A 22,012-nucleotide genomic window follows, 5' to 3' on the forward strand; every position below is an offset into this window, starting at 1 on the left:
GATGATCTCAAACATTTAAGTGCGACTATCGTGCAGAAAAAAAGGGAAATCAGGAATGGGGCAAACACTTTTGCACACCAGTGTATGTCCATCTTGCATCAGTCAAACCCAGACGTTGACAACTTACACAAACAAGCACACGTTAAAAAAAAAAAACTACATAAAAAGTTGAGGGCGTTGCCCCAGACGACGAAGAGGTAAATTTCCCATGAAAAACACATTAAGGCAAATATGACAATTAAAAACACAAAACAGCGACTCCACCCTCCCTACATGTCATTCTTCTTATTATTGCGTTAATTTCTTTTTTTTTTGTGAATTTTTTTCTTTTGTGTGCAAAATGACTTCAGCAGGTCCGACAGGTTCTACTTTCACCAAGCTGACATGTCATGCTGACGAGCAAGTCACCTGAGAAAATATTACAGATTTATTTTGAAATATGTTGTATTTGTTTAACAAATGTTATATCAGTATTGTCTGATGAAGACACTTTTTTTGTTTTTTTTTTTGTTTTTTTTTAACATTTTTTAGTATTTAAAACAAACATTACTGTTTATTAGTTTTTCTTACATAAATATGATTTTCCAGCTCTATGAAATATGAAGTATTTCATTTAAGATGACATTTTACAAGTCAAAAATCTGCGACACAACAAGAAAACGTCAACATTTTATGAGAATAACGTCGTAATATAATAAAGATACACGTAGCTTTAGTAGCTTAATATTGACTTATTAAAGAACAACGATGCTACTTTTTTAAGGTCATAATATTATGAGAAACAGGGAAAATTTGGTTGCGGAAAAAGTTCTAATGTTAGGGGAATAAAGTCAATCTATTATGGGAGTAGAGTCATAATTCCGAGAAAAACATTTGCAAGAATAACGTTTAAATAGTTGGAAAATAAAAATAAAAAAACCCAGCAGAAATCAGCCATAATTTGACAAGAATAAATTCAAAACGTTGAGAGAAAAAGTTGTACTCTAACAAACAAAAAGTCTAGATTTTACAAGAATAATCTTATATTATGTTGAAAAATAATGTCATTTTAGTAGCATAGAGTTGAAAAAAAAACAAAAAACAACACACACTTTCTTTTTCAAAAGTCATAATATTATGAGAGCAACAAAAAAAATTTGACATTTTTTGAAAATGAGGTTGGGGATAATATTATGGGAATAAAGTCAAAATATAGGGTAATAAAGTTACGCTATTACAAAAAGAAAATTTATGGAGATTATTTAAAAAGACAGTTGAAATGTTTGGAAAATTTAAAAAAAAAACAACAACAACAAAAAAAACAGCACAAATTTACAAAATATCAAAGTGGTTCTTGCATCCTTTAATTTTTCACTACGTGGCCCTCCTTGGAAAAAGTTTGGCCACCCCTGTATTAGGGTTACTATATTAACTCATTTAAAACCACTAAAAATAAAATACGGTATACCGTAGTTACAAAACATACACACAAATACTGTACATTTAAATACATTAAAAAGAAATGAACTTTTTGGGGGAAAAAGCACGAAAAGACAATACAATTCTGCATTATTTCACAAATTTTTATTATCGCATTGCATCATTTGACTTCAAACAGAAAAAAGTGTCCAAAACAAAAAATCAATCTAAAATCCCATTAGATAGGAAAAAAAATGCACTATTAAAAATGATAAAAAGGCATTAAAAACCAATGAAATATTTACAAAGCTTTTAAAGTAGACTTTCATTTTACACGCTGCGCTCTGTGAACATGAATCCTTGAGTTGTTAAAATAAAAGACGGGGGGTGGGGGGGTCATAAAAATATCCTAAAAATTAAGAAATGTTATAAAAATATTATTTTCAACTAATATGGTTTTATGATATGTTTTTTTCCCAGCCAATCAGTGACATCATTGCTGTTACTGAATAAATACGCGAGAATTCAAACCAAAGGTCTGAACAGAAACTCTCATCAAAGGTCACTACGGAAACAAGCAATCCCAAACATCGGCTGATGTCTCAGAGTCAACTCTCTGGCGTAAGCGTTACATTATTTTCTCAGAGCATGCTTAAAAATCCGGTCGTCTTTTTTTTTTTCTTGAACGCATTAACAACAAGTAGAAATCAAAATACATTCGTTGTTTTCGCAGACTCACGTATGCACAATAGATATATAAACATTATTTACAAGAGAGCGAGGAGTTGCCGTCCACCTGTCCGCAAATGAGAGAACGGTCCGCATCGCTGAGCAAGAAGAAAACTGCGAACACCGCGATTCCAATTTCCAATGACGTCAAGTGCGTTTGTATGTTGTTACTGCTGACGTATGAAGACTTTAGTTAGCAAGGTGAGGACAAACAAGGTGGCAAATCGGTAACAAAAATGTTTCATACTAGCATATAGCTTAGCATAGTGTACATAGCACAGAAAGCGGACTTTGTCGCTTTGTTACTTAGAATTCCGTGGCAGGTTTCGACAAAATTTTGATGGAAGGTTTGTGCGATTCTCGGACGTCACGACGAGTCCAAATCGACACCACGATTCCATATAATTGTTAGCGCTGCCGTACGAAGACTTTAGTTAGCACGGTGAGGACAAACAAGGTGACAAAATGGCAAATTTAAGTATTTTGTAAAAAGTGGATTGTCATTTGCTGTGTTAGCTCTGCCGAAGTTGTTTTTTTTTTGTATTTTAGTTACTTATCCTAAAAACCTGACCACTTTCAACACATTTTTGGTGGAACGGTTGTGCAATTCTGGGATGTCACCACAAGTCCAAAACGACCCCACGATTCTTAAATTTCGCACAATTGCAAGTGCGGTTGTGTGTGTTTTTAACGATTAGCATGGACAGAAAAATCATCATCACCACTGTGGTACGAAGACTTTAGCTGGCGTGCTAAAAAGAAACAGGGTGACAACAGAGTTGAGGTGTTTCTGGTTGTTGGTTAGCACAATTAAAAACAATGTTCCGATTTTGTGTGATCAATTTTGTGGAAGGGCAACCAAGATCTTGCAAAACTATTTCATTCAATGGTTACTTCGTAGAGCGTCTGTATCCGATCAAAGTTCGGTTTGCACGTTTTGACGAAAGAACATTTGATATGAATACTCCGGGATGTTATGTCAAGTCCCAAACAATTCCTAAATTCCAGATAATTTCATGTTCGCTTACGTTGTGTTGCTTTGCGATTAGCATACACAGCAAAATCATCAGCATATCTGTAAAACCAAATAGCAAAGTATGCCTATAATAAAGTATGCCTGTGCAGGAGGTTGGTTGGTATGGTCTGACTATTCTTTAGGAGGTCTTGCACTCCAGTCCGTGCCATCCTATTGTGTTTTTGTTTCGTTATTTTTCATGTTCTCCCTTCCAGTTTTGCCTAGCGGACTTTCTAAAGGCGAGACTCACCGGGAAGTCTCTCTCGGAAGCAGAATGTCGGTGTTAAAAGTCTGTGCAGGTGTGATGTGGGGCATCCGGGTGAACGCATTTTTGTCTCTCTTTCGGGGTATTTTGCGTTAGTTCTGGTGTCGCTTCATGTGCAGGGCCAGGTGGTCTGACCGTGAGAAGCAGCGGCTGCAGGCAACGCATTTGAAGGGTTTGGCGCCCGTGTGTTTTCGGTAGTGCCGCGTCAGCTCGTCTGAGCGGGCGAAGCGCCAGTCGCAGTTGTCCCACGTGCAGCGGTAAGGCTTCTCACCTGACAAAAGACAAAATGACACATTTCATTTCGCTTACATTGAACAACGAAATCCAAATGAAGAGCATGACCAGTATGTGGAAGCAGTTCTTCAACAGATAGGACTCATAGCTGACAGATGCAAGGGCGAGGAAGTGTTCGCAAACACGCAAACACCCCAAAAGGTGATCACGAACGACAGCTTGCAAATTTGGCCAAAAGATTAACCCAACAAAATTCCACCAAAATTGACACATTTTATGGAGTAAATGCTATATTTTTCAATGTCTTCAAATAAAATTTTTCTAATTAAAAAAAAAAAGTTAAAAACACCATACCTTTTGTCAAACTAACCCTCCAAAAAACACGATCAGTTTATTTAAATAACAGCTAGCAACCATGATAACATCTCCAAAAAGTTCAAATGTATACGTTCCGCTTGCCAATTAGATGCTATCTTTTTTTAAATTATACTTGAAAGTGAAATTTCTCCCTTAAATGCTATCATTTAACAAAATTGGCAAAAAAAAAAAAAAATGCCAAAGCACACTAGTGCTAGATTTTTCTGTTACTTCAGAGCAATGAACAGTTAGCAAACATGCTAACTTTACCCCAGGAAAAAAGTCAACATTTTACCAACTACCAAAAAAAGTGACAGACCTTTTAAGTTGTATTAATTTAAGAAAATGTGAACAGGTAGAGTGTAGTATATTAAAGTATCTTTTGAAGTATTAAATGTTACATACAGTAAATGCTGCAGACAAATCCCACTAAATTATCATGTTTTCCTTCAAAAGGCAACGATGGCTTTTAGCTAGCAGCCTGTTTCCAAACATATAGCAGCCAAGAGTTATTTGTTCAGTGTGCGTCATATTTCACCAGCGTATTTGGCCCCCAGGGATACTAATCTGAGAGAGGCTGCTGAGCTTTTGACCCCGACAACGCGCCTATACCGCAAAACCAAACACACCTGTGGTTCTTTTATGTACACACTTTGAGAGCTATTAGCTGGAAACAGGATATTGTTCACATAGGACAAAAAAAATTGTTTTAAAACTTCACGTTGACTCAAACAAACATGGCCTGGCCGTTTATTGTCCCCTGCTCTTTGGACCCCACGGCGCCGCTAACGACCGCCATGTCATGATTGATGGCCAATAGCCGTCGCTATCTAATCAGCGCTAAGGTTGCTAATGAGCACTTGATGCCCCTAACGGCCAAAGAGGCTCTCTGAGAGAAGGAGAATTCCTCAAGGATTCAACTTAAACAATTTCAGCGGGTTTTGCGATGCTAACTCGTAATAGCTAACTTGGCTTTTTATCTTTCTTTTTCAGTTTGACTGAGTTTTACTCAAGCGATTCACTTCCTTGTCTACAATCTTTGTGTTTCTTCTTGTTTGTGTGCATAGGAGCACATTCAACTGATTTTTTTCTTTTACACTGCGTTGATGATTAGCTCACGCTTTGGCAGCCGCACAGCAGAGAAATGTCGATGTTTGGGTGGGGTTGACTAAACATCTTAGCTGGATTTAACCCGGCTCATTATTCCTCGCCTTTTCAAATTTTGCTCTCATGTTCTCTTTTTTTTTATGAGGAAACACAGCCATGTTCTTCACTTCCTGGTCAACAACATTCCACCTGGAACCCAAAAACAAGTACTGCTTTAGTGTTCATCACACAAAAACAGCTGAACATTTTAATTTAAGTCCTGTTATTTGGATAGACTGATCTCATTTTCGGTAGTTAGCAAGTTTGCTAGCTATTATATGGATGTACTTGGCACATTTTGGGAGGTTAGCATCCTCTAAAGCTGTTGAGACTGGTCATATTTGTGGGAGTTAGCATGTTTGCAAGTTGTTATTTGGATAGACTGGTCATATTTGTGGGGAGTTAGCATGTTTGCAAGTTGTTATTTGGATAGACTGGTCATATTTGTGGGGAGTTAGCATGTTTGCAAGTTGTTATTTGGATAGACTGGTCATATTTGTGGGGAGTTAGCATGTTTGCAAGTTGTTATTTGGATAGACTGGTCATATTTTGGGAGTTAGCATGTTTGCAAGCTGTTATTTGGATAGAGTCATACTATTTTGGTGTTGTTAGCATGTTGGCAGGTGGTAAATTGGATAGACTGATCATACTTGTGGGTAGTCAACATGTTTACTATCTGTTATTTGGATATACTTCTCACATTTAGTGAGGTTAGCATCTTCTTAAGCTGTTATTTAGATAGACTGGTCATATTTTGGGAGTTGGCACGTCAGCTCGCTGTGATTTGGATAAACTCATACTATTTTGGTGTTGTTAGCATGTTGGCAGGCGGAAAATTGGATAGACTGATAATATTTGTGGGTGGTTATAATATGTGAAAGCTGTTATTTGGATGTACTGGTCACATTTTGGTAGGTTAGCATCTTTGCAAGCTGTTATTTGGATATACTATGCTGATAATATTTGTGGATATTTAGCATGTTTGCTATCTGTTATTTGGATATACTTGTCACATTTTGTGAGGTTTGCATCTTCTCAAGTTGTTATTTAGATAGACTGATAATATTTGTGGGTCTTTAGCATCTTTGCAAGCTATTATTTGGCTATACTGATCATATTAGAGGGTTGTTAGCATGTTTGCTGTCTGTTATTTGAATACACTGGTTACATTTTGGGAGGTTAGCATCTTTCAATAGACTGATAAGGTTTTTGGGTAGTTAGCACACTTGCTATCAGTTTGCACATTTGCTTGCTGTTAATGGCTTTGAATTAATAGAGAAGTACAGCATTAGGGTGACAAAAATGTATCGTTTTTACAACAACATTGATAATATTTTAATCATTTGAATCAATAGTCGATGACGTCTTTGAATATAAAATGAAATAGACCCGTCTAAATTGCCTTTGAAATACATTTATCCCTCTACTGTTTGAGCAGCTGGCATATTAGAAGCCCCAAGCACTCACGTAGTGTGCAAGTGCGTGTAAGCACGTCCTCAGCAGTCTCAGCCCGTGCAAACATGAACAACAAAACAGTGCAAAAGTGCATCAATCACTCAAGCACATAAAGGACTTTTCTATCGTGTGTGCTTTTTAAAAGAGCAGCACATGACTTGCCTTTCATGTGTGCGTGCATTGCACTCATCCCGTCTTTTTCTCATTTGTCCTTAAGAGGCCACTGTAGAAGAACAAACATCCCAAACCCTCCCACTCGCTCCCCGATGGCGCTTAAGGACGTTAAAATGTGACTGAAAGGATGATCTTGTACTGTTAAAAAGGTTTTATGATGGTGGCGGTTCGACCCTGGAATGGATTATTCCAGTTTGTCCGTCGATGTCTATTCGTGCATGCATGACTGTACACCTCGGCTTCTTGGATCACGCCTGCCGATAATCATCTTTTACGAGCACCTGTGCATGCTTTTACAGAGGCAAAGAGCAAACACTTACGGGCGCTCCAGGACACCCATAAAGTCTTTGTGGGACTCTTGACGCTTTTATCAGCTCACCGAGTGAGGGCTATGAGGTGGGGGTCAAACATACAACGGAGGCCATGGTCAAGGTTGCCTTTGCACATGAGGGACGGGTCGGTTGTCATGATAACGGAACCGTCCGAGACCACGGATGCACGCATGTTCTATCGTGTGCGACACTGTTTTTTGTATACACATCAGGGGCACGGTTCGATTTGATTGGCTGCTGGAGAGAATCCATTTGAACTTAGGAGTCGATTTTGCCAAACAAGAATGTTCAGGTTGGTGTTTTATGTGGCAGTTGCGTGCATTTGAATGTGACGTGGTTTTGTTCTGAGCCTCGGGCTCGGCTGCCTTCATGGGTGCCGCTTAAACCTTTTATGTTTTGACACTGCAGATGAAACACAGAAAATAATTAACTGTTATTTTCCTCGTGGAATTCAGTCACCGAAATGCACGTTAACACAAGCGTTAACTTTGGGGGGCGACATAACGACAGTGATATCGTACGTCATCACCAGTACACACTATGCAGTACAGTCGTCCCTCGCTATGTCGCAGATCGACTATCGCTCCCTCGCTGTATCAAGTAAATAATCACTAAATGATGGCTGTTTCGTGGTTGACTATCGCCTCTTATTGGTCCAAAAAATATTGAAAGACAAGTTATATGTATTGGTTGACACACTTGGTACAAATGATTGCAGGGCACATGAAAACCATCAGATCTCATCTATACGGGAAAACGCACAAGTAGTCCGGCGTTGTCATTTTATTTTGTTTTTCCGGGAATTTGGGCCATTTCCTTGTTATCACTCTCTTTTTACATGTTTGTTCTGGTTTAATGTACCTCTCAGATATCGTACTTAGAGCATATTTAATGGTGCATAGTTTTGATTTACCACAATTTTTTGAATACACCGAGGGTGCATAGTTTGGGTAGATCCATCTGCATATTTGGATGCTATATTGACGGGTATATCCGATCTGTTCGGCAGATATCAGTTTTTTATCCACATTTGGACAAGGCCTCAGTCAAGAAGTGTGTATCAGAGCAGCAGCCGTTACTGATATGTGACAAATATTTAGGTAGATGCTGTACAAAAATGGAGTATCGAGGACAGCGCCTTGAGGTGCGCCACAGCCTTTTTGACATCAAGACATCTGATCAGAGTTATGTATTCTTATCTCCTATGCCGAGATGCAAAGTGTGCAATATTTGCTCGGCATTATGTTAGCAAACAGCGTCATGACAGACAAATAGCCAGTGGACGTAGCCACTGAAGCGCGCCGGATGCCCCAAAAGCCAAATCCGGTTAGTTTGGTCTTTTGCTTAATCTGTCTATCCATTGACATTTCCTTCAGTTAAGAGCAGCCACCGCACCGGTTGACATATCCAACTAGTGAGTCATCATCATCATCAACCCAACGCAAAACAAGACGAGGCAGGCTTCCTTTTTCCAAGTGAAACCTGCTGATCACACGTCCAATACTATGAAGCACAAGGCGCCAGCGTCGGTGTTTTTGGCCATACGCTTGTTGTGTTTGCTCACGCTTTACTGTTTAATGTTCTCACCACGCCGTTTATGGTCCTCCGCGCTCCCGGAACAAGTGAACTTTCCCACAGAACCCCATTGATCATATCTTACTCACGACAGCAAAGATTCTATTTAATCTCTCGCATGAGTCAATACGCAGGGTAATAATAATAATAATAAAAGATATGCGGGCACGACCAAAAGCCGCAGGTTTCACCTTACAAGAAGGGAAACACATCCAAACTTCTGCGCCCTCCTTTGAAAATACTAAAAAGCAGGAGTAACTGGTTTAAGCCTTCTTTTTTATGGTCTTTGGTCTATGCCCTTTTTCCCCCCCTACCCCCCGCCCTTTGTATTTTCTTTCTGGGGAAGCTCAGAGAGGGCAGGTAACAACATGTACCTGCATGGCGTAGAAAAGAAGACTACTCGAATTCTTCAGCAAGCCAGTGCTGTTTTTCTTGTCTCGGGCTTTGCAAATGCAAACTTCCTTACGCCCTTTTTCGATGTGTTCTTACCTGTGTGCGTCCTCTGGTGCGCCTTCAGATGCGAGCTCTTTGTGTAAACTTTAGTGCATCCTGCAAAAAACAAAACCAAAACAGAAAAACACATGATAAAAATGTCCTAAATATGCCACTCTTAATGTGCAAATAAGAGCACATTTTGTGGTTAAACAGAAAGTACGTGCAAGAAACATTTTGTCCGCAATACCTCTGCCAAGGAGGAAATGGCTTTTGCCCGTCGGCGTGTTTGTTTGGCTATTAAAACGATGTGACTGACTTAAAGCAAAAGAGTACAGCACGGACCAAGGAAAATACCTGGGATAAACGTTGTGGAGTTGTCACAAACCTTAAGATTTTTGGACATTTTGCAGTGAATAATGGATGAATTCTGACGCCAAAATTCCGACATGACCAAGAGTTTGGATTTCTTGCAAATCCAATATTATGATTGTTCGCCCTTGGTAGAGGTTTGTGCTTTGACCTTGTCTAGGGTAAATTTGCAATATTTAAAGACAAATGGATTGACTGATCTAGAAATAGCTAGCAGTTAGCTAGCTTTACATATGGTAAATGACTAAATAGATAGTTGCTAGCTGGGTTGTCAGAGATACCAGGAAGCTCACAAGCTAGATACAGTACATGCTAGCTAGTTAGACGATATCTAGTTAGCTCAACTGATACATACTTCTTCGGAATTTGCTTGGAATTCAAACTACCAAACTAAAGATTAGATAGATGCTAGTACACTCGGTATATAAATGGTACGCAATTAGCTTGCCAGATAGATGGTAGCTTTGCTACCATAGGTAACTTGCTAAGGAAATGGACAGATGATAGCTGCTTAGCTTGACTAACACGTTCGAGCCTCATTTGCTATTTAAAAATAACATAAATAGACGGTAGATAGGTAGCTCATCATCTATAGATAATGGATGCCCGCTAGTTAGCTTGAAAAATCATCTTAAAATGCTTAAAAAATAAAGCTTAAAAATTAAATTAAAGATAGACCAGTCGATATATGGAAAGAAGTCACTAATGAAAGACCTGGGTAGTCACAGAAATGAATCCTCCTCTTCTCCAGTTCCGGGTTGTTCCGCCTGTTGTATTTGGGCCCCGTCAGGACGCCCTGGCCGTGAGTCATCAGCATGGCGTGAGGGGACAACCCCGTCACTTTTATCCCGCTCAGATGCTGCTGGTATGGGGGAGGCGGTTGGCTGGCCAGGCTCAGCAGCTCCGCCTGACCCTCAGGACTTCCCGGCTGTGAATTCGGCGGCGAGGGTGGCAGGCTGTGGGGGCCCGTGTGCTGGGACACTGCGGCAGTGGAGGCCTGGTAGTAAGCGTGGTGCTGCGCCAGCTGGTGTTCGGCCATCATGTAGCTGCCACTGCCCAGGTTCAGCATGGTTCTAGAAGCTGAGGGTCCAGAGTGGGACAAAGTCATGGTGAGGTCAGCACCGCTGCTGATGGGCATGTGGTAGACCTGTGGCTGAGGGGCTGGGGGTCCGATGTGAAGCTCTGTGTCCAAAGTTTGCTGCTGTTGCTGTGGCCCCGTGGAGGACATGGTCACTCCGCCAGAGCTCAAGTCCGGTTTGATGAAGACGCTGTTGACAACAGGTGGCACGCTGAACACCGAGGTGAAGTCCGGCAGGGCCTGGGTGGGTGTGCTGGTGGAGGAGCAGGGCACCTCCAGTCCGGGTTCTGTTTTGATCTGCTGGGGGGCGAGGGTCTTAGAGTTGTGGCGGTAGAGACCCGTACGCAGGTGAGTGGTGCTGGGCAGGATAACGTTGATGTTGACGCTGTACGGGGTGCCGTGTTTGTCATCTGAGAAGTACTCGTCCACCACCGAGGCGCTCTCCCGCCTGTACTTCTTGTCGCTGGGGTCAACGGCAGGACTCAAGAGGGAGCTGTTGATCTGAGGAAGGTATTTGTCCATCTCCAACTGGACCTGAAAGGGCAGAGATGATGAGACAATAAGAAAGTGTAACTTACTAGCGCTTCCTCCTCCAGGATCATAGCTCACATTCCTCGTTACCACTGGAGCTCACTGACCCGGCCGATACATCAGCACTGACAGCTAACACCAAATTCACATCTTGCTAATACGCTCACGTTGTAGTGGCTAATCCATGCTTCCAGATGTCATTGAAACCAGCACGTCACGGCCTCATGAAACCACATATCTCCACTTTAGGACTATTTTTACTTGTTATCTTGCTAGCTCTGTTTTAACAAATGTATCCATTTGCAGATGTTCACGTTTCACTCCGTACTCCTCCAACGGCTCGTTCGATTAGCCGTATACCATTTCATGCCAAAATCAGTCAGCTGAGCACAAAAACTAAGTTGAATTAAATAAAACGTAAGTAAATAAAATGAAGCCTAAATCAACTGAAGGCAAGAAGTGATTGCCGATTCACTGCAGTGTGACGCAAACAGCCTTTCAATGAATGATGCGCATTGCTGTTAAAACAACAACCTGTCCTGCACGCAGACACAGAAAACACACAAAGAGTTCCGTCCCCAACATGGGCGTTCCCCTGGAGGTGGCGACGCATGCAGACAACGAGAACCAACACACATGCTCAAGCCAAGACTTGGAGGCATGTGGCCGACGTAGTGAAACCTAAACACCGGCAAGTAAAAATAGACCTGACACACACATATAGGAGACGATGAAGAGGACGAGGAGGAAGAAGGGCCGACAAAATAAGCAAAGACAAAGTTTGTACAGAAAAGTCATGTGAGGAATGAAGGCGAGCGACTTGAAATAAGAGGCTAATCTGGGGCAGACATCCAAAAATATGTGCCCTTTTCCAATGTTCGAAAAATGCTGATATCATGTCCTTTTGTTTTGTTCAGAGTAGCAGCCCGACATCAACGACATTAACTGCTAACAACTTAGCGATGGGAGTCAATGAGCAACAACCTTGTGTTTTGCTGATTGTTGCCAAGCTCGCTATTTCAGATGGACAGTACAATAGTGTTAGCACTAAGAGCTAACCCACTAGCGTTATAGCGAGAAGACTATTAGCATGCGGAATTATTAGCGACTATTAGCGAAATTTGGTGGTCAAGCATCACCCGAGGTTGTACAAATCACAGAAACACACATCTGAAGTCGCGAAAATTGGTCAACTTAAAAGGTTTTCTTTGACGACACTTTTTTCAAAAGGATAAACATATACAGGAAGCTAGCGTGCATGTCGTCACTTGTTATCCAAGTTAAAGGCGACCATTTTGTTGTTTGTTTTAATATATTTTAATGGTGGATAACTTCTTTTTACGGTTGCGAGACATTCAAGAATGCATGAGGCACAACTGTGACCTCTGTATGACATCTTCGTCATTTGTCCATGAGCCAAGGTAAGACTGGCTGTTTTATTGTTTTTACGTCTTCATACGAACAATGGTTGACTCATTTTTTTTTTACTTGTACACATGCCAACACATTTATTAAAGGTTTCAAGACGGTGAACAGATTAGTTATATTTCCGTGATTTTAAAAATACGAACAAATTGGTGTGTTGGTGTCGGACCTTTGAGGTTGAACTGCATTCAAACTGGAAGCAGAGCAGCGGATGACCTACATGTAGAAGCATCTTGGTATTGTTTGAAGCGTTAAACATGAGGGAATATCTCTGGGCCAGAAGGAGGTTAATAATTGGAGAACACTCAACTGTTCCGCTATGAATCCTTGTGCCCGATAACAACAGTAACTCTTATCAGTTCTGTTCTGGTTTATTGGACAGAGTGGGAGTTTCCACACTTCCGGTCCAGCTAACATATCAATCCTGAAATGACCTTTTGTGTATTTCAAGGACCCCCCCCCCCCCCCCATTTTCTTCAAAGGCACTGCTTTCCGGTTTTACAAGACCAGGCCACCATTGTTGTCCAACTAAGAACATCCACCATCCACCCATCCATCACAAAGCATGTTATTAAAGCACACTCTCACAGGGCTTTGACCTCACTTCGCTTCCTTGAGCTCCAGACGCTCTCAAGAGCTGCAAGCCCCCCCACCCAATTGCACCTCCTTTATGGCTCCTTGGAATGCAAGGAAACGTTTGCCTTTGGATCTTCATAAAAACAAACCAGGACTGATTAGCCATGCTCGAGTAGAAATCATGAAAAAACCTTTGAGACGACGGCGATATTTTATGACCTCTGAAGTAGGACGAGATAGCAAGAAGGTTTGGTCTACGAAAGACAGCGACGCTGCCTTCTCTTAGGATTGGAGTCTAACATGAAGATGACTTACATTTGTTGTGCAGTTGGCTCACAACTTTTGATTGCGGCCTACCGGACGCGAATCACAGTCTAACTGTAAATACAGTAATTACGATACTCATATTCTGAAACGGTACAATAACCTTCTGAAAAAAGTATACCATTTCATCCATAAACTGTGCTAAAATGCAGGGACAACAAATAGGCTACGATTTGCTAAAGTAAAGCAGAAAACCAGACACTCCATCGGAAGGACAGGGAGAGGTGGCCCCTTTTACAGTGCCTGGAAAAGCCGGCATTTTTCCGCCCTTTTTTCTACACTGCTGATTGGGGAAAAAAATCAAACTATCCCTTCAAAAGGGTCTGTGACATGATTCATCAACTTTGCTTAAATATGTATTAAATATTGTTTGTAATTAAATTCGCAAAAATTACATTTATAGTTCACGGCACCAACCATGACGAACTCGCTCTCGCAGTTCAGACTCATTTCCGGAAGTGACATCATAGGGTTAATCTCGCTGAGGTAAACAAACATGGCGGTGTCCGAGACAGAGGATGTTTACAGTGATTATAGCGAAGATTTGAGCGATGTGTCAATCGTTTTCGAGGAGGAAAAAACATTTGGAGATGAAATAGAGAACTTGCAGAACATGGACTTAAGCCTTAAGACATGGAGATGAAAAATGGTCGCCTTCACAACACAGAATGGTAGGTGTGAATTACTCTGAAGTTGCTTATCCTTCAAGTATTGTTTTCAATCAGCTTTTTAATGAGCATTTTTTTATAGCAGGTTTTATTGCATTGTACTTCAAAGATGAATGTTGGCTGCCGTTGCCACCATCACCACCCCCAACAGTAAACATATCGCTGTCAAAAGCTGTTTATATAACATGTATCATGCTTTGCAGCCTTGTCGCTATCGTGGAATAGTGTTTAGAAGACATTATGTATGACAACTTTGATGTAGCGGTCATTGTTTGTTGTCTTGTATTTTTCTGTGTAGCAGCGGAATAGCATCCTTTTTTAACATGCGTTTATACCGTACTTTCAAGCCAAATGCTTGAGGGTTCGAAGCAGTCATCAGTGAAATGTTCACTGCAAAGAACAGAAGCCGAGGTAGGCGTCCATCTGTCTCTCTTTCTCTGCACTTGCTTCATCCATTGTTGTCTTAAACCTTTCTCTTTTGTGAACATCCAGCAGCAACACGACATTTTGGCATGACTACTATTTTGATGAAAAATATACCGAACCAAGTCGACCTTGAGAAGCGTTTGTTTACTTTGCTTTAGCTGAGAGGTGTTACCCCGATGATGTCACTCCTGGAAATGAGGCTGAGCTGTGAGGTAGTTCGTCATGACAGGTGCCATGAACTATAAATGTAATTTCTGCGAATTTTCAGTTTGCGTTCAAAAATCAAACAATGTAGAACATTACAAACAATATAGAACATATTTAAGCAAAACTGCCGAAGCATGTCGGGGATCCTTTAAGTAAACGACAATACGACAGATGGCTCCCGTGGCACAACACACTCAAAGAAAGGACAGGGAAAGTTGGCAGGAGTACACTCAAGGTATGTAAACTGTCTGTAAAATCCAGCATGTTGCTGCTTTTTCTGGGTTGGTTTTCTGTTCTGATGACACAGAATGGGTAGCTGCCAAAGTCGACGTAACTATTTTCCACCTTTGGAGGTAGCATCAGAGCTATAACAGAGGCAAGACGCGTCCTGTGTTTAAGGAAAATGTTGCGATGCCGGGACAGAGGATCAGAGGCTGGGACAGAGGTTGTGAGGCTGAAAACTCACTTCTCTAGCCCTGTTGTATCAAAAGCAATTGTCACTGTGGGTCTGTATAAAAGACACAGGTGAATAAAATGCCGGCTCTTCTCTTAGGGCTCTGATGCTGCAATTTTGCGGAATGTCTGTGTGACACTAAGGAAGCTACTTTAAAACCTATATGGCTGATTTTTTTAAGAAACCCTAACTTTCTACTGAAATACACCCAAATTTGAACCCTTGACCTGAAAAGCTGATCTTTGCAGACAAAACCAAAAAGTTAAGCGACTTAGGTGAGTGGTGTGTGGGTTAGCATGTAAAGTTTGGTACCCATGGGTAACCATGACACCAGCAGCGCTAAACAAACAAACAATTACAGCACACCTTGAGTCATTTGTGCTGCGCTCTCCGGATGTTTTGTCACCCATCAGCAATCACTGTGGGCTTCCAGCTTGTGGAGCATCTTTGCCTACATGCAAATGTCCTACACATGTTGTCGTGGAAGTCAAATTGCTAGTCAAAGCACAGTAGGAAAAAGGAAGAGTTAGCATCAAACTGCAGGATGATAGGAAGCATCTGGGGAAAGCATCAACAGGTCAAATCAATACAACAGTTCCGGCTTCCGGCATGTGGAAAACATGCTAAGCCCACTTTTACCCATATGTGAATATTGATCTTCAGGAATCATTAGGTGTGACCCGGGGTCTGATCCGTGCAAACCATAAAGTTACTCTGTAACTTTGCCTGTCGTCTCTGCTCAGTCTTACCGGTGATATAACAACTTAAGAATCTGGAAATCGGTTTCATATAAGTTAGTCATTCTGTCATTACGGCCCGTGGAACATGAACCCATTCATCCCTTAATGTCACATTAGTACAGCCCCTGCTTCCGCAACTTTTTGGTTTAGTCACCTTTCCGAGGTCCGAAAGTAATACCTGCACTATACCTTTAAAGGTTAGTACACCGGTACCCCATTTCTGCAAGTGTACAGTAGACAAAATGTTGATAGACACTGCAAAACTTCCAAGAACATTTTAATCGCATCAGTCAGACCACTGATAAACAACAACTATGGAGGATGAGCGTCTGCTGTATATACTTCTGAGAAAACAATTTTATCCAAGAGGAGATTAAGGGCAGCAAGAAAATGGGGCCGTTACAGCAAAGTGGGGACGGTGGCGTATCGTACGACAGCGTCCAGAGCTGAGGAACAACAAAAAACAGTACATGTACATAGGCCTGTCACGATAATCAATACATCAATGAATCACACGATAAATAAAAATAAAGTCGATCATTTTGCCGGTCTCGATATATTGACATGTGCTTGTTTATTTGTTTTCTTCCTCTCTCTACCAAACAGGATGGATGACAAGAGGTTTGACTCTGTGCATCTGTCTCAGCGCCTGGGCGTGAAAGTTCTCAGGCAGAATGAACGGAGTGAGTGAACCCTCCTGTCAGTCATTGACTTTCTTTGTCCCAGTGAGGAGGTGTGCTATGTGGTAGCGAGTGCACTATTTGCAAGCTGTGTGTGTCGCGTGCTACACGATCAAATATTTTCTTCGTGCCTGTTGTGTATAAAACACGATCTGATGCGCATTGTCATTTGTGACGTGAAAAAGTTGTGACAAAGACTTTGAAATAAATCATTAAAAACGTTGGAACTTACATCTCAGCTGCCGTGATTCCTGAAGCATAACACCTCCTTGTGCACCAAACGCAATTTGCTGCATCCAAAACATGTACTTTCTGACCAAACTCCGACAAAATGTTACACCTCATTAAACGTCAACATCGTATTCCACACACAACGCTACTAAAAGTGAATCAAGGAAGTGTATATGCAAATGAGCTGGCGTCTGCATTGACACACAATGTGAACGTCAGAGTATTTCCGGGTGATTTATCTGTTTCCCCCCCCCCCAATATTCAGACACAATGAAAGCAACACTGATTCAAAATCAGAAATATTGTGATTTTTATTTAAATGCAATTTTTGCTCAAAGAGACTGAGCAAAATTTGTTATCGTGACAGGCCTACATGTACATAATATCAAATAATATGGCATCTATATATAAAAATCCCAGCCAGTGAGGTGTTTTGGGAATGCCCAACCAGGACAGAACCCCTGGGGTTGACCTAAGACCACGACAGGGACTGTATCTTACAGCTTGGTCTGGTAAAACCGGGGAATCCTTACACATCTGAATAAGTGAAAGAACAAGGATGGATAGATATTACCTCCACCTCTCCCAGTTTTTGTTTGAGCACGTTTCATGCAAGCAGCATGTGCACGTGTCTTAACACTGGACCATTTGTGGTCTGCAGTGCCAAAGCCAGTTGAGGTGGCTCCGGCATCTATTATGGATGACCTCTGGATGCCGCCCAGGTGAGGTGTTTCATGCACCTCCAACCAGGAAGAGACCCTCGGGTGGACCTAAGACCACTGGGCTGGAGGGACTACGTCTCACAGCATGTCCTGGGAAGGGTTTCCCCTCCGTTCGAACTACAGGAAGTAAGTGCAGACAGGTAAGTCTGGGGGCATCCTCAAGCACCTCAAGTGAAATTTGGATCCTGGCATAAATAAATCCAACTTAATGCCTTAAAAGTTGGAGAAACAAGACTCCTAATGGCATCTGAGGTCTTCAGTGCCAGGCTCAAGCTCGGAAAGGAGGTAAATACAAGTACTACAGTAAGGTTAAAATCTGACAAAAAGCCAAAGTTGGAAAAGAATGACTCCTGACCGGAGGACCCAAAAGACAACAACAACCTAACCTAAAGAAGCACCCATTGCATTTTGGAGACTAACCAGAGGAGCTCCTTCATACGCTGGTTAGTTAGCGGGACCACGCAAAAAATGTCTGTTGAAGGACTTGATGACAAAAGATCATCGAGTTCACGTCTGAAACAAGTCAAGTAGAAGCAGCAGAGCACCGAAACGCAAACAATGGAAGACAACAATAATTCAGCTAAACAAAGAAGTGCATGTGTCAGGTAACCCAGTAGTAGCCAACCCCCACCTGTACACCCCTATCAGCCCCCTTGTAGCCTTTCACTGCACTGCACTACTTTCTCAGGAAGGTCGGCCTTTATCGTCTTCCCCCGAGGCGGCTTATGGAGATGTGGGCTCTGCTCAGACAGGTTGGACGACATACTGCTGGCACGACATAGCCGCTCACTTCAAACAGCACACCAACATACATATGCAACAAGCCCAAAAAATGACAGCATGAGTCTTAAAAAATGTCATTGTATTGAGCGGTACGTTTTGATAGCATATGACAGAGAAATTAAGAAAATAAGAATGAATGTAAACAAAAGGAAGACAGGTAGGAGGACGCCTAAGGTGAATCCTTGCTGGTTGGGTTGATTTCATTTTGTCTAAGGGGACTTTTTAACTCAAAGTGTCTTCTTTGTTCGTGGATTTGCATAAAACAACATGCTGCGGGACAATACAAGACAGACAAATACTGGCCGCGGACAAGATAAAGCTTCAGGGAATGTGGCGGCAAAAGTCTATTTTAAAGGAATACACTTGCTAGCTAGCCATCTAATGTGACATAGAAAGCTAGCTTGCTACCTAGTTAGCATAGGCCTATGCCTATATTCATCTATCTTCAAAGAATCACTTTTGTTAGCTGAAGTACTTACATTTTGTGAACATACTTTTAAATTAGCATACATTTACACATTATACAAGTGTAAACTAAAAGCATGTATCTCCAAGTTTGGTGTTTTTTGTCTTTTTAGGTACGAATAGGGAGAAAAGTATTTTTGTTAGAGCTACAAAAGTGTGGAGACACTTGCTAATGCTGCTGAATGGCCAGGTGTGTCTAAACATTTGTCTGGGACTCTATACGGATAAAAACATCTTAAAAACACCTGGTTTTCATCAGTAACTATGCAAAGGTTTATCAATAATTATTATAGTGTTATTTAATCCTTTTTTTTACATTAAGATGTTATTGTGTTTTGTATTTTTAGTATTTTTGGAATTAAGATTGCATGTGCTGTATACAAAAAAGGTCTGAATAAAGTCAAAAATATAATAATTAGGATCTTATAACACTTTGTGTTTTCATTATTTTTGAATCAGATTCAATTTTGCTTGTTTTTTAAAAAAACTATGACCTTATTTAATAATTATGGTATATATTCAAGAAATGTTGCTTAAAAAACGTTGATAATGCGCTTCATAAGTAGAAAAAACCCCCATCATCACACGTGATGTGGACAAATTCAAGACACTCAATCAGCACTCAAGAGCAAAGTGTGACGACAACCATAGAACCAAAAATTGGAACTTAGTGCACCATAGGAAAGACATAGCATATAGCTAATGGCTAAAGAGTTGCATGGAAATCGTGGTGTCATCAAACGGTGAATAGTTTTACTTTATTTTAGTGTTAACAGCGGTTTACACTTGTAAAAATGTTAAAAATGCTACTTTAAAACATCACCTGTGCAGCTAATTAAGGTGACAGTTTGACCCTGGTACAGATTAATCAGCACTTCTATTTCGCAATCTTAGGATGTAAACATGCAGCCTGTCAACGACTGTGACAACGCCTGGCGGGGGATGTTCACGTGCATGACAAGACAAAAGCCAGCGAAGCAGGCCTGTGTCGTAACCCCGCTCGCTAGCCGGGATCCCTGTTTGGCAAACACCTGGCGGGAGGCCCGAGTTGTCCCAAAGGCGTCTGGTTTCTGTTGCCGTGCGCGTACGATGCGCTTAAACTTTAATGCGTCTGTCATGTCACGGCTGTTGTTGGACTTGTGTCCTGTCACGCTTTGTTTGTTTGCCGCAAAAAGGAGCCATTTTGCATCACCTGCCATATTCCATCATGTGATCATGACTGGCATTGTGTTCTAAATCCGTAATGGACATCAGTTATACTGCAAGATTGCATGTCAGCATGTTGATGGTGTCGTCGAACCTAGCAAGTATACAAGTGGAACAAAAGAGTGTGAAAATGAAGTGAAATAGTTAATATAGAGTAAACACAAAAAGGGATGGGTGGGGGCGGGAGCGTAGCGCCACCTCCATACCGTCCGTCCCTCAACTGATCGGCGGAGACTCTCACCCCGGGTTTAACGTCCTCAAACACGGATGCCTCCTCCGCGCCGTCAGCTCCGGACATCCTCACCGGTTTAAGCTGAGTGAAAACCACCCGCTCCTCGCCCGCCTGCTGCTGCGGCGGCGGATTCATGACCGATCCTGCACGCGCTGCCATTGCAAACAATCCCTACCAATCTTATAGTTTAAAACAAGCACATGAATTGTTCTTTTTATGGCTTTATGTCATATATTTACCGCAGCTGAAAGAAGCGACAGGAATAAGTCCAAGCCCTTTCCCCCCGCCTTACTGCTCTGATTCCTAGGCAGCAGTACGGAGGTACTACCTGGAGCGGCAGGTATCAGGATCAGGCGGCAGCCAATCAGCTGCGAGGAAGAGGGAGGGACTCACCTGAGAGAGCAGGAAGTGCTCAGCGGCACAGATTTCACGATTATTTCCAACTGTAGTAAGCGTCTATGCAAGTATGGAGAATTAAACTTGTGTTCATTCAATGATTATGTTTGTGAAACAAGATCAACGTTTTTATGACTATTTCTGTAACAACGTATGCCTTTTTAACACAAATGTTGTGTCACATTGTGTAGCATTTTATCATATTGTACTTTCAAATTAAACGGTTTTAAAATTACTCAATAATAAAATACTAATACTATTATTATCCAGCCATCCATTTTCTGTACCGCTTGTCTTCACCAGGGTTGCTGGATGCTGGAGACTATCCCAGCTGCCTTTTTGTGCAAGAGGCGGGATACAGCCTAGACTGGCTGCCAGCCATAGTACAACTATTATTATCATGTGTTAAAGTATATGTATTAGTTAACATAATATAATATTAATAACAAGAATAATAATATAATATAGCCTAGTATGTACTGGTTATATTAAAATACTATACAATTTTAATGTAGTACAAAACACAGCTATTAAAAATCACTACTAATATTCACATGAAACTGGATTAAATTTAATAAGGTAATACTTTTAGTCAATTATATTAGTATGAACAATATTAACTCATGCTTGTAATATTTGCATTTGTATACATAATTCAAAGACATCACTAATAAAAATGGAAAGTAGAGTGTTTTAAAACAACGGAAAAGTACATTTTCAAAATGTTCAATTTTAATCTTACTTATGATGTATAAGTTCATAAATTACATATATATTTTCAAACATTATAAGGTTATGGGATGGCTGCTGTTTTTTATTTATTTATTTACTTTCACAGGATAAATCGTATATATTTTTTCATCATTACAACTTAATTTATGCTTTTTTTTGCAGATTGTACCAAAAAACTTAGAGAAGCTTTACATGTTTGAGTGCAGGTCCGTTTGTTAGGTTGCTGATGCATTAATCACTTCATTAGCCTTGTTGAAACTGCACGTCTTCCTTGACGTTGGTTAGCTAGGTACTAGGTACACAGATTGTAGTGTATATTACTACCCCCCTACTGGACTGGAGTGGAACTGCAACTCCAACTGTGCAACATCAACTGTGATTCCAAGGTGTTGTGAGAACCAGTCAGTTTTGTTTAATCTTGTTTATACTGACTCCAAGACCTCAGACTTTGCCGTTCTAGTCAGCCCGCATTGTTTGTTAAGTCTAATAACGCCACAGTGACAGCACGGACTCTTGCTGTAAAGGAGCTCGCTGCTTGTGCACAAATGGTTGCATGCAGTGTCGCTTCAGGGAACGCAGAGTGGCAAGACTCGTACTGCGGCAACTGGGAGGATCACAGTTACTCACTGAGTTGAAGTTTAATTGCAGTAAA

General features: G+C 41.1%; 1 protein-coding gene across 2 annotated transcripts; it reads right to left on the minus strand.

The window, feature by feature from the left end:
* Positions 1-1,203: 1,203 nt before the first annotated feature.
* klf5l (Kruppel-like factor 5 like) lies at positions 1,204-20,532 on the minus strand. 2 transcript variants are annotated; one of them, XM_054755415.1, is made up of 4 exons: positions 20,472-20,532; positions 10,199-11,096; positions 9,170-9,229; positions 1,204-3,678 (listed from the first exon to the last, which is right to left on the minus strand). In XM_054755415.1, the coding sequence occupies exons 2-4, from the start codon at positions 11,082-11,084 to the stop codon at positions 3,500-3,502; spliced, it is 1,125 nt and encodes a 374-aa protein (XP_054611390.1). In that variant the 5' UTR covers positions 11,085-11,096; positions 20,472-20,532; the 3' UTR covers positions 1,204-3,499. The 2 variants fall into 2 exon arrangements, with proteins under 2 accessions (XP_054611390.1, XP_054611389.1); XM_054755414.1 differs by having other exon boundaries at positions 1,205-3,678; positions 20,242-20,532.
* Between the last annotated feature and the right edge of the window lie 1,480 nt (positions 20,533-22,012).

This window comes from Dunckerocampus dactyliophorus, chromosome 16 (assembly GCF_027744805.1).
Source record: "Dunckerocampus dactyliophorus isolate RoL2022-P2 chromosome 16, RoL_Ddac_1.1, whole genome shotgun sequence".
NCBI classification, from domain to species: Eukaryota; Metazoa; Chordata; class Actinopteri; order Syngnathiformes; family Syngnathidae; genus Dunckerocampus; species Dunckerocampus dactyliophorus.